We start from the raw sequence: 13,070 nt of genomic DNA on the forward strand, positions 1-13,070 counted from the left end.
TATTAGGTTTAGGGGGTATTTTGGTCATTTTTTAGATCTCAGGGGTATTTTGATCATTTTTAGGTATAGGGGGTATTTTGGTCATTTTTAGGTTTCAGGGGTATTTCGATAAATTTTTAGGTTTTAGGGTTTGTTGAGTTAAGATAGCTTGACCTCGGTTAATTAATTCAGTTACCCAAGTTAAGTAATTAGGGTTCAATTGCATGCAAATCATGAAGGCACCAACGAATCACAAATTAAACTAAATGTAACAGAAATTAAATTGACATGGTGATTTATTGACAAATGGAGAAAACCTCTCGTAAGGCAAAAATCCCACCGGATGATTTTAAGGTCACCACTCCCAAGAATCCACTAATCAACAATCAAGCAGTTACAAGTATAAAGAATCTTATCAACTACCCTGGCCTATTCTGAAATGCCAACCTACAGTTGAATTTTCACTCCAATACTCAATTAGACTTGATCTTATAGTAGCCTTCTTTCCTTTAATGCACAAATCTCCAATCTGTGACTAACCCTTTGCACGGATCCTAGTATATGACTAACTCCAGCAACTTGAAGAATGTTTTTGGCTGCAAATTTCTTCACTTCATCAACAATGAAGATCAGGAAGTACTTGGTTACAAAACCTTATGGCATACAAACGCAGTAGCTTCTCACAGAGAAAATAACTCTTTTGGTTTCTGTATCTTTTAAAATAAGTCTTATATATGTCTAGGGTCGTAAGAAAAGAAATCCTAAACAAAGACATAAGTTTGGGCTGAAATTCAGATCTAGGAAACTAAAAATCATAGTTCTCGATAGATCGAGCTGCTGTCGAGCTGTCTATCGATTTTCATATTAAGTCTTGATAGTAGGCATCGGTCGAGCTATCTGTCGAGATTTATTGAACAGTTTTTCTTCACTTGTTTCTTGGATATGCTTTGAGCAACATATTTCTTGATATATTAAACCCATCTTACATCTATCCAAGTACAAGTAAAGTGCATTTTGTCAAAGGATTAACCAATTACATAAAATATGACCCTAATAGTCTTCCCCTTTGGTAATCTATGAGAAAACCACAATCATAATTATGAGAGAAGTATAAAACAACAACTTCATAAGTATTACAAAAGCCAAAAATGCGAAAAGTTCAAAAGCCTAACTAATACAATGAGCTCTTGAAAAACTTTGCAATAAAAGAAATCATGGCATCATAGACTTGCAACCCTGTTTATCTGAAAAACTTACACAAGATTCATCAAGGCATCGAGTGTGAAACATAGACAAGTTGTATAAAAGAAGAAACATGTGTATAAAGATAGAAAATAAACAACACATGTGAGATAAATGTGAAGAAAACATACATCATTACATATATATCAAAGAATACAATGTAAGTAAAAGTGGTCATAAGACCATGGTACTTGAAGTAAGAAAAGATACATCAAAACCTCACTACATCTCTCAAAGCACTCTACCCCTAATTGGTCTAACCTTATGCTAGTTCTCCCCCTAACAAAAAGACTACTCTCATATACAAAACCACTCCTTTTTGTCATGAGTGACAAAGGGTGAATCACTAAGAAGCAGTCCTCTCATTATGATACTCAGAGCCAAAAGCATCGTTATCTCTACCATCCTTATCATGCCACAATTTTCGTGTCATCCTCCAATCCTTTACATCTTTTATTTGTCTTTTAGAATTAGGTGATCACAAGATATATGGTTGAACAAATAAGAGATATATAAAGGGTACCCTCTTATTGATAAGATCTAGGATCTCTCTAAGTGTGGGTAGGTTCCCTAAGGATAAAGGGATAGATAATTAGGTCACTTATAACTTGGTGGGCTATGATTCCAACAGAGGGCCTAAGTGGACCCCATAGTAGATTAGTAGCAAACCTTTAATGTACTCAAAGCCCATTATAGGTGATGACACCAATTGTGAGTTGGTGGGATGAACTCTAGAAGATTTGGGCCCGAATGGAGCCTTCCATCTTCTCACTCATCACCAACCGCAGTTAAGGGACAAACGAACCATGTGAAGTGTGTGTAAACAAGTATGTTCTGCTAGGCCTAAACATGTGAAAATTAGACTCAACGAGACTTAAATGGAGGATTTAGTACTAAGCAAAACAATCAAAAGTGCAAAAACCCTAAATTTGCATTTCTGGGCATAAGTATGCATACGCATACATGAGTATGTGTGTGCATACATACGCGCCTAAAAACACAGTTTTAAAGCAAGCAACAAAATAACAATCAAACCAAACCTAACATGATTCTAATATAAAACTAAACAACTTAAACTAACAATAAATATATCAAAGATAAATAAAACAAAATTTATTCCTAAACATGCATTGAATCCAACAACAAACAAGAGCAACACTTAACACATCAAAACATATTCATCAATTTATCAAATCATATCAACTTTCCAATCAAAACATGATGAGACTTTTTTTTTTTTTTTTTTTTTTTTCACAAAGCATTTTTAAGCATGAATAACATATAAATTAACTACGAACAACAAAAACACAAATTATAAAAGAACCAAATCAAGGAAAAGCTATGAAGAGAAACTCACCTTGCTATGGAATACAAACTTGATTGATATTTAACCGGCTCCTCAGTGCCTACACAACAAGCTTCAATGAGACATCAAGGTAAAAGAAGATTTCAATAGTTTATAGGTAATCACAACTCAAAAACAAGATTAGTTTTGAAAAGGGTTTTGAGAAATCAAATTGGGAAAGTAGTTTCTGCCTTAGAACTAACTAAAGAGAGGTTTTTAATTTGTAAAAAACGTGCAAAGGTGCTATGTGTGTATTTTAGAAAAGAGAATTAGGGTTTTAGAGAAGATGGAGGCTAAAAAATGGCTTTCTCTAGCTAAGGTTTTGATTGGAGGTATAATATGAGTATTTATAAGTTAAAATTAGGGTTTTTGGACTTTTTAAAGATCATTGGCCGTTCTCAAGGGTCCATGGGCTGGCACACATCAAAACATTATATTTTGGCTCTTAAAATGAAGTTTTAAAACCCAGAAAATCAGATTGCCCAGTTAGGCCAACTTCAAATAGTCATAACTCACTCAATTTAAGCCCAAATTAGGCAAAAAATTGTGTTCAAATTGAAGTTCAAGATGTTTACTTTCCAATGAGATAAACATTACTTAAAAAGTCTTTGTCAATCAAAAGTTATGGTAAAACAAGTGAGTAAAGGTCATTTTTCAACAATGTTTTCAAAGCGATTTGAGCACTGTTGAGTTCTGATTACTTCCAAACTATCAAAATAACTTTAATTACATTTTTTAGACATTTCAAGATCATCATTGGGACTAGGGACTAAAGTTTATTAACTGGGTACAAAATGAGGTGTCTACAAGAGTAGATGAAGACGGATGGGGGGGAGGGCAGCATCATCCTTCGCATAACGCCACTTGGCTGCTAGTTGCACATCGCTCCTCCTAATAGATTCCTTGCTAGTGGCATCTATGGCATGGAAAGGAAAAGAGAGAGGAATAGTGACATGTATGTGTGATAGCCGAAGAAAAGATAAGCTTATCATGTGTAGTAGTGTCTCGATAGCAATCTATCGTTGATAATATCATATGTGAATGAAAATCTATAGAAAGATTTTCCAAAAGAGAAAGAAGGAAACAAGCACAAGGCTCGGTTATAGCGTTATAGTGAGACCGTGGTGTGAGAACAAAGGTTATCACTATATTAAGGATCCTTGGACCTTTAGCAAACTTGGTTGTGGAGAAGTTAAGAATATCTCCCCACACCATGGCCTTCTCACAGAAGAGTGAGGCCATCTCATCTTGAGAGACAGAACTAAGATGACGATGACTAGGGTAATCAGGACGATCAACCCTAGGAACATGTAGTACATCGAAAATGAACTCTGGGGTAACTACGATATGTGTACCCCAGAATATCATAGTAAACCTAGGAACAGAGGTATCGATGGCGTGCATGTTGGAGTAAAACTCCTGAATGGACACATTGGGACACCTCTTGGGTATCTCACATAGAGAAGCCTAACCTCAAGAGCTAAAAGCATTGGGTAGAGGAGTGTTTGGAAAATCAAATAGAATGACCTGGTGTTCCGAATGAATTTATCATTTAGAGAAGTTCTCAAAGAAGTCATTTTTGGACTTCTTATCATGGAACCTCAAGAATCAGGAATAGAGAGAGCAGAAGAAGAAGAAGAAGAAGAAGAAGAAGAACCACAACACCTTATTGGGTTCTTAGAGGGAACTGATTTTTTAGGTGCCATAATAAGGAAACTAAACAGAGAGAGAGAGAGAGAGAGAGAGAGAGAGAGAGAGAATAAGGCATAGGAAGGAAGGAAAACATGAAGTGTAATGCATAAAAATGCATGACCATGTTACGTTCAAAAGAAAAAAAATGCATCATCTGTAAAAACCCAATCCAAACTATAGCACTCACAAGATATAATTAGTCACACAATCCTAAAATGCATGAAACATTGTTATAATGAACATATAATGAATGCATGATCATGTGAGAACAAAACAACAAAACCCACCCCAAAAATTTCACAAATAACTCAAAAACCCAAAATTTTCCTTAAAACTTGAAAACCTAGGTCTAAATGCATGAAAGAAGGGAAGATGAAGAGATTAAGAACACTTACCAAGAGAAAGAAGCTTGGATTAGGTTGAAATCTTGAAGGGAGGAAGGTTTTTGGTGTAAAGGAGTGGTTTGGATTGAGAGAGAAGAGAGAGACATTGAGATATTTGAGTTTGAGAAAACCGGTTCAGACCTCAGATATATATATATATATATAGAGAGAGAGAGAGAGAGAGAGAGAACCCAGCTCGATAGATTAAGAAGGTATTGAGCATCTATAGAGAACAAAATCTCTATAGATGGAGAGGTATCGAAGAGGTATTGACGGAAAAAAGATCTTAATAGATCGAGGAGGTATCGAGCATTTATTGAGCAGTCAAAGACTCTAAAGAATTGGCTCGATGGATCAAGCTATCTATTGAAAGGTACTAAGAACAAATCCAGAAATCTCGATAGAAGAGGCATGTATCAAAGAGGTACCAAGCATCTATTGAGAAGCCTGAAATAAGGTTTTTCAAGGAGAAGAAATAGCAAAAGATGAATGCAATCAAGATAGACACCAAAACAAGCAACCAAGAAGCATGTTGAGCACTCAAACACACCATCAACTCTAGATGCAAAGCATTCCTAGATCAAAAATACACTAAACAAGTCTAACCAATTTTATTTTTAAAAACAAGTTTAGACAATTTAGAAAGCATATACTACCACATTTATTCCTTGTGATGGCCAAATCACATTGTACCTGTACAATAGTATCAAGAGTAGCAAAGAGTATGCTTGTTGTGTGTAAAATTTTGCAAGTGAGCATAAGTAAATCATTATATGAAGAGTAATGATATAAGAGGATCAAATACATCCACACACAATCATAATTGGAATGTTCCAAATCCCCTATAAAAACAGTTTATCTTTTCTTTTTCCCATGATGTCCTTTGAGGAATTTTCACTCTGCTCATGGTCTTTGCCCCTATCTTTTGCCTAGATCGCCCTTTCGGGTTTTCAACTTAGCAGGTTTTTTTATTATTTTTTTCAAATGTTGTACCTTTGGAACCTATCCATCTTTGCTTATTGTCATCATTTGAGCAATGAGAAAAATGATGACAATAAGCAAAGATAATAAATGGATGGTGATAGATTCTCAAAAATCAGTAGGTCGAAAATCTCAGGCGCTGATGATCTTAAGGTTGAGTCCTGAAAGAACAAACACAAGATCAGAGGAGACCGGTGGAGGCCGGCCAAAAATCCTCCGATGGTAAAGTCAGTGGGTTTCAATTCCAAGTAAAAAAGAAGTGTTTTCAGGATTTACTTGTTTGTGGAAAATTATATCCCTCTCTCTCTAGTGGATGAATGCTTATATAGCATGTGTAGAACAGTTATTTGTTTAATAACCGTTCCTATTGTCGAGGAGTTAGGAGGATTCGGAGGTAACTTCCATAACTACCATGAAATTTACCTTATTTGGACCAACGGTTAGTGGAGGGCATGGCTTACAGCAGTACAACTCATCCATAACGCTTGGTGGGAATCATGCTCGTCCAAAACTAGACGTATGGAGCCCAATGAACTCGTCCGTCCTTTATTAACGGCGGACGAAGTTATTGGGGACGAGTCTCCTTCATGCATCCACTTTTTCCTTCTTTTCTCATGGATGGCTCGTATGGACGAGATGAGACTTGTGCACTTTTATTGCACCATCAGTTGCCCCCTTGTCCATAAGGGTCGTCCAAAGGGAAGAGTATTCGGGCATCATTTTCTTTGAATGAATGTACTTGGTATCAAAGTTGGTGTGCCACATGTCATTATTTTATTGGTGGCCAATTCGTCGATTCATTTTTTCAAGGAAAATGACACGTGTCATCTCCTTATTAGTTGTGTCGCTTCATGTGCTCAGGTCAACTGCCTATAAATAGTGGAATACTTCCACTACCCTTCACATTCCTAAGATTTTTCGTCTTTGACATTCGTCGTCTAGAGCCTTGTCTAGGAGTTTCTTCGCATCCATAGCTTTCATCCGTCTTAGAGCCAAGTATTCCCTTCTTTCTCATTTTTTTAGGTTTCTCTTTAATTTTTCTTTTCAAAAATGTCAGAAACAATTATTTCCTTATCTAGTAATAGCACAGAAAAAGCCATAGATGAGTATTACGATGAGAGTAGTTCTAGTACTAGTGGTACTAGTAATAGTAGCGGGGGGAATACCATGGATGAGGAGTATATTTTTGGTGTCCTTGGGTTTCTTGTGGAAGTCGTACAAGAACAACTTAGAAAGGCCTTGGGGTCCCAAGCAGGCACCTTGTCCAACATCCCTTCGTCTAGTCCTTTGGACGAGGGGGAAATAACTGTTTATAGTTGTGCAGTAAATATTTCTTCCAAAATAGACGAGCAAAGACTAAACAATCTTAGGACTTGGTACCAGATCCTGGATGAGCTTAATCCCAGATTGGGTGTCCATGGGGAATGGTGTTGTGACCCTCGTTTTGGGATAGGCGTTTAAGAGGCTTATCTTTTGGGAGGTCTAAGGTTTCCTTTAAATGTTTTTACCAAAAAGTTATTAGTTAGGCTAGGTTTAGGAATATTTCAGTTTAACCCTAATGCATGGAGATTAATTATCTCTATGCAAATTTTGTGGAGGAAAGTATTTGGAGGGGACTGTCCTCTTACTGTAGACGAGTTCCTCTATTGTTACAAGCCCTCTGAAGTTCATCAGTCCCCTGGCTTTTATCAATTCATAGCTAGGGGTAGGGATTGTAGACTAATTAGGTCCCTAGCCTTTGACAGAAAATGGAAGATGAAATTTTTCTTTGTCTCTGGCTTCTGGGCTGGGAATCATGTGGATGTTGGCCGGGACACGTTTGGTCGTTACATTAGGGACCTAGGGAACCTTCGTCCTGAGGGTAAGTCCCTTGGCCATTTCTTTGTTTTCTGTTTTATCTTTTTGGTTCACACCTAACCTTTTCTTGTTTCCTTACAGCCGTTGAACGACCTTCTTTGAGTAAGCTTCTTCGTGATCACATCCACAGGGCTCGTCTACACGCAGATAGGGATTTTCATTCCTTGGTTTCGCTTAGACGACTTGCCAAGTGGGGATTAGGTCCTAACCCGTTTGAAGAAGCACTTGCACACGAAATTACAGTAAGAAAAAGTAAATTTTAAACTCCAAATATTCCTTACTTTGTCTATTTTTCGTTTTAGTGCTAAAAATTCTTCTCTTCCCATTTTATTTTTTGTTTTATTTTATTTTATTTTTTATTTTTAGGAATGGCAACAATGAAAGGGAATAAAGGAAAAGAAATAGCTGGTGAGGGGGATCGTCCTGAGACTAAGCCTTAGGCTCGTCCAACAACTGGGGACAAAAGGAAAACTTTGTCTAAGAACTTGGATTTGGGAAATCTCCCTAGCTGACGAGGTAAAAAGGCTAAGCATGGCTCGTCCAAAATAGTCAAGCCCAACCTTCCTTCATCCCAAAAGCTTGCCCAAGTATTTGAGGTAGATTCATCCACTCCGGTTGAGACCACCCCGTCCAAGACTCCTCCACCTAAAATGACTGTATCTGCCTCATCTCAACCTTCCCAAAGAGTCCTTTCAAACATTATTGAAAATGAAGATCTGGCTTAGGAACGTTTTCAAAATGCTGTTTCTGATGATGATATAAATGCTTGCTATAACATGTCCCTAAAGGATTTTGAACATTCTAGGGTTCATGATCTTTTTAAAGTAAGTAACTACATCTTTGCCTCATCTCTACTATTTTAAACTTCTTCTTTTTTAACTCTCATCATTCGTCCTTTACCTTTTTATAGGCTATGTCAAAGTTTATGGCAGCGTCTAGATAGGCTACAGGATTGGAAAAGATGAGGGTCTTATTAGAGACGAGGATTCAGGAGGTGAAGGACGAATCTAAGAAATGGGCTGAGGTGGTTGCCAAGGCTAAGGAAGAGACAAAGGAGTTGCAAAACTTGGTTGAGGAGTTAAGAGCTGATGCAGTGGAGAAAGATACTCGTCTTGGTCATTTACAGAAAAAGAATGATAAGCTGAGTACTCTTCTCTCTAAGGCTAAAGAAGATGCTGTGGTTGAATTTAAGGCGTCAAAGCAATACACTGACCTTCTGGACACCGATTATGCAGCAGACTCTGAGGATTTTAAAATGGATGCTATAGAAAACTTCCCTAAGGTGAACTTTAGCCCCATTAAACTTAATTTGAATGCTGTTGCCACTAGCTCTCTCCTTCAAACCGGCTTCGAGGACACCAATATTGAGGACGACACTACTACTTTGCCCCCTTAAGACGAACCTAAGGATGATGCTCCCCCTGCTTAGAAAATATTTCAATGTTTGTATTTTCCTCTTTTTTTTTTTTTTAATAATTTTAAATTTTCCCCTGCTTAGAAAATATTTCAATGTTTGTATTTTCCTCTTTTTTTTTTTTTTAATAATTTTAAATTTTAAATTTTTTATCTAGTCTACTTGACGTAATTCTTAAAGGCATCAGCTTCCACGTTCTCCTCCCTTGGGACTTGAACGAAGTTAGCTTCCTCAAATCTTTCCATAAGGCGTATCACCCTATTAAGGTACTTTTTCATTCATCCTTCCTTAGCCTCATATATCCCATTTACTTGGCCCATGATTAACTGAGAGTCTCTCAAGACGAGTATTGAATTTGCTTCCACAGACTTAGCCAATTCTAGCCCTTTGAGGAGAGCTTCATACTCGACTTCATTATTTGTCATCTAGTATTGCAAACGAACCTTGTGCTTTAGTTTATCTCCTTCTGGGGATTGTAGAACCACACCTATTCCTCCTGCACGCTATGTAGATGAACCATCCACATGGACGATCCACTTAGTATTTTCCATCTCTTCTAAATCATCATAATTTGGAGTAAACTCCGCAATAAAATCTGCTAGAGCTTGAGCTTTTATGGCATTCCTTGGTTGATATCTGATGTCAAACTCATTGAGCTCGACAGCCCATTGGATCAATCGTCCGGCAGCTTCCAACTTGTTCATTGCTTTCTTGAGCGGATGATCTGTCATGACATTAATAACATGGGCTTGAAAATAATGCTTTAGCTTTTTGGAAGCTGTTATCAATGCAAAGGCCAACTTTTCTATTAGTGGATATCGTCCTTCCGCTCCCCTCAGTGCTTTACTTGTGTAGTACACAGGCCTTTGCACTTTGTCTTCTTCCCTCACCAATGTTGAACTTATGGCATACGGGGTGACTGCCAAGTATAAATACAACTCTTCTCCCAGCACGGACGGGCTTAATAAAGGAGCCACAGTGAGATATGCCTTCAGATCTTCAAAAGCTTTCTGACACTCGTCGGTCCATTCAAATGCTTTTTTAAGAACCTTAAAAAATGGCAAACATTTGTTAGTAGCTTTAGAGACAAACCTGTTAAGGGCAGCAACTCGTCTGGTGAGGGACTAGACTTCTTTAACATTTCGCGAAGGCATCATGTCCAGTATTGCTTGGATCTTGTCTGGATTCATTTCAATTCCTCTATGTGAAACCATAAACCCCAGGAATTTCCTTGATGACTCTCCAAAAGCACATTTGCTAGGGTTCAACTTCATGTTGTACTGCCTGAGCGTGTCAAATGTTTCCTGTAGGTCGTCTAGATGCTTTCCCTCGTCCTGGGTCTTTACCAGCATGTCATCAATGTAGACTTCCACATTCCGTCCAATCTGTGGATGAAACATGTGGTTAACCAACCTCTGATATGTTGCCCCTGCATTCTTCAAACCGAAGGGCATCACCTTATAACAGAACAAGCCTTGGCTGGTGATAAAGGACGTCCTCTCTTGGTCTGCCTTGTCCATCTTTATCTGATTGTATCCAGAGAAAGCATCCATAAAGCTAAGTAACTTGTGGCCTGCAGTGGAATCTACTAACTGGTCAATGCGTGACAATGAGTAGCTGTCTTTGGGGCAAGCCTTGTTTAGGTCGGTGAAATCTGAACACATTCTCCACTTACCGTTTGCCTTCTTGACCATCACCACATTGGCCAACCAGTCTGGATAATAAACTTTTCGTATAAAATTTGCTGCAGTTAACTTCTGTACCTCTTCTTTGATGGTGTTGTTCCTCTCAGGAGCAAACACCCTTTTCTTCTGTCGTACAGGCTTAGAGGTAGGATATACATTCAAACGGTGGGTAATGACATTGGGGTCTATACCTGGCATATCTTCATGATTCCATGCAAACACATCAATATTTTTCTTCAGGAAACAGACGAGGTCCTGCTTGGTTTTCTCTTCTATATCTACTCCAACCTTGGTATACCTTTCTGGGTTATTTTCATCTAAGGAAATATCTTCCAACGCTTCGGTGGGCTCCACTACAACTCTCTTTTCTTCAATATTCATGGTTTAGACCTGTTCGTTCATGGCCAATGTGGCCAAGTAACATTCTCTTGCTACTAATTGTTCTCCTTGTACCTATCTTATTCCATACTCGGTTGGGAACTTGACTGACAGGTGGTAGGTAGATGTAACAGCCTTTCAACTATTTAAAGTTGGCCTTCCAATTATGGCATTGTAGAAGGATAAACAATTTACCACAAGGAAGTTCACATCCTTTGTGATTTGTTGCGGATATGCCCCCACTACCACTGGTAATGAAATAGTACCCACAGGCTGTACCTTCATTTCACCAAAACCTACCAGGGGGGAGTTCACTAGACGGAGTTGGTCTCGTCCTAACCTCATTTGCTGAAAAGTTGGATAATATAAAATGTCCGCCGAGCTTCCGTTGTTCACTAGCACCCTTCTGGTTGTGTAGTCAGCAATAAGTAAAGTGATGATGAGCATTATCATGAGGGTGGTGAACTCTCTCGGCATCCTCATTTGTAAAAGTAATCGCTTGCTCGTCCGTGGTCCTTGCCCTTGGTGATCGTACAGAAAGTTAGACGCTCTGCACTACCTTCAGGTATGCTTTCTTTGACTTGGATGACTAGCCTATTGAATTTCCCCCTATGATAACTTTTATTTCTCCGAGTGGTGGTCGTGGTGATTCATCTACCTTCCCTTTCAATTTCTCGTCCTTGTGGTCTCGTCGAAGGAAATTTCTTAACTTCCCTTGTCTTATGAGGTTTTCAATCTGCTGTTTTAGATCAAAACATTCGTCTGTATCATGCCCATGATCTCTATGGAAGTGACAATACTTATTCCTATTGCACTTATTGGGATCTGCCTTCATTTTTTCCGGCCATTTCAAGAAAGGATCATCCTTGATTTGCATAGAACCTGCACAAGTGGAACATTCAAAGGGGTATATTGTTGATTCTGCACTGAAGAGCCAGGCTTTTTATTATCTCGATCTCTCCTTTCTTCCATTCGTCCCTTCTTTGGACGAGGACCTTGCTCGGAATGGTGAGTGGGGTTTGCTTCTACCCTCTTAGCTTTTTTCCTTTTCTTAGCTATAATCGCGTCTTCTGCATTCATGAAATTTTGGGCCAAATGGACGAGTTCGACCATGGACTGAGGCTCTTTTTCATAAAGTTTATGTATGAAAAAGTCAGAATTAACCCCGTTATGGAAGGCTGCCAATAATAGCTTGCCATCCATTTCGTCCATGCTTAGGGCTTCCTTATTAAAGCGAGTGATGAAGGACCACAAGCTTTCATTCTCCCCTTGCTCTATGGTTAACAAGCTGGATGAGAAATGCTTGTGTCTTTGTCCCCCAATGAAGTTATTAACAAATAATTTGCTTAACTCTTTGAAAGAACTTATCGAATTCGGGGGTATTTTGCTGAACCAGACTCGTGCCGAACCTTTAAAGGTGGTAGGGAAGGCTCTACACATAATTTCATCAGGAGCCCCTTGAAGATGCATTGTAGTCTTAAAAGTTGCAATGTGATCAAATGGGTCACGCATTCCATCATATGAATCCAATGAAGGCATCTTGAACTTTGGAGGCAAGGGGTGGCCATTGATGGAAGCTGTGAAGGGAGAATTTGTTTGGTGAACTAAGTCTTCTATAGGATTTGTTCTCCTCATGTTTTCCCTCATCTCATCCATAACTTTGCTCATCTGATCCATCTCTTTCTCCAAGTGTGGCACCCTTCTTGGTGCAGTACCCCTTGATTGGCTTTCCGACTCTGCATTCCTTCCATCTCCCTGGCTCTGTCCATGCTCTTCTCCATAGGCCTCATGTCGTTGCCTTTTGAGATTAATCTCCCTTCTCAATTCCTGGTTCTGGCGAGTTAATTCTGCCACGGTAGCAGCCATTGATTGCACGTGTTGGATAGAAGATGATTGCATGGCAGGCGTAGATTGATGGCCACGATGGGGGTTACTTGAAGCATCTCTACTCTTTTGTGGGCTTGGACTAGAAGCCCTTGATCTTGTCCGAACTATTTTAGCCCTTTGTTGGAGAAAAAATTGCAGAATTCAACAAATGAAGTTCGAGTGCGACAAATTCCTTTCCCACAAACGGCACCAAGTGATAGATTCTCGAAAATCAGTAGGTTGAAAAT

The 13,070-nt window shown here is 38.7% G+C and overlaps 1 protein-coding gene across 1 annotated transcript; it reads right to left on the reverse strand.

Moving 5' to 3' along the window:
• Positions 1-11,545: 11,545 nt before the first annotated feature.
• On the reverse strand, positions 11,546-12,822 carry LOC136069739 (uncharacterized). The gene is made up of 2 exons (XM_065778576.1): positions 11,952-12,822; positions 11,546-11,838 (listed from the first exon to the last, which is right to left on the reverse strand). Exons 1-2 carry the CDS (start codon positions 12,820-12,822, stop codon positions 11,546-11,548), a joined length of 1,164 nt encoding a protein of 387 aa, XP_065634648.1.
• Positions 12,823-13,070: the final 248 nt, after the last annotated feature.

The sequence above is a fragment of the Quercus suber genome, unplaced genomic scaffold, assembly GCF_002906115.3.
Source record: "Quercus suber isolate HL8 unplaced genomic scaffold, Cork oak 2.0 scaffold_186, whole genome shotgun sequence".
In the NCBI taxonomy this organism is placed as follows: domain Eukaryota; kingdom Viridiplantae; phylum Streptophyta; class Magnoliopsida; order Fagales; family Fagaceae; genus Quercus; species Quercus suber.

Bases quoted from the DNA above. Each gene is read 5' to 3' on its own strand.
- LOC136069739 (XM_065778576.1), bottom strand. From the start codon at position 12,822: ATGGCTGCTACCGTGGCAGAATTAACTCGCCAGAACCAGGAATTGAGA. The intron at 11,839-11,951 runs GTCCTCGTCCAA...CCACTTGTGCAG, and splicing joins CACTCACCATTCCGAGCAAG to GTTCTATGCAAATCAAGGAT.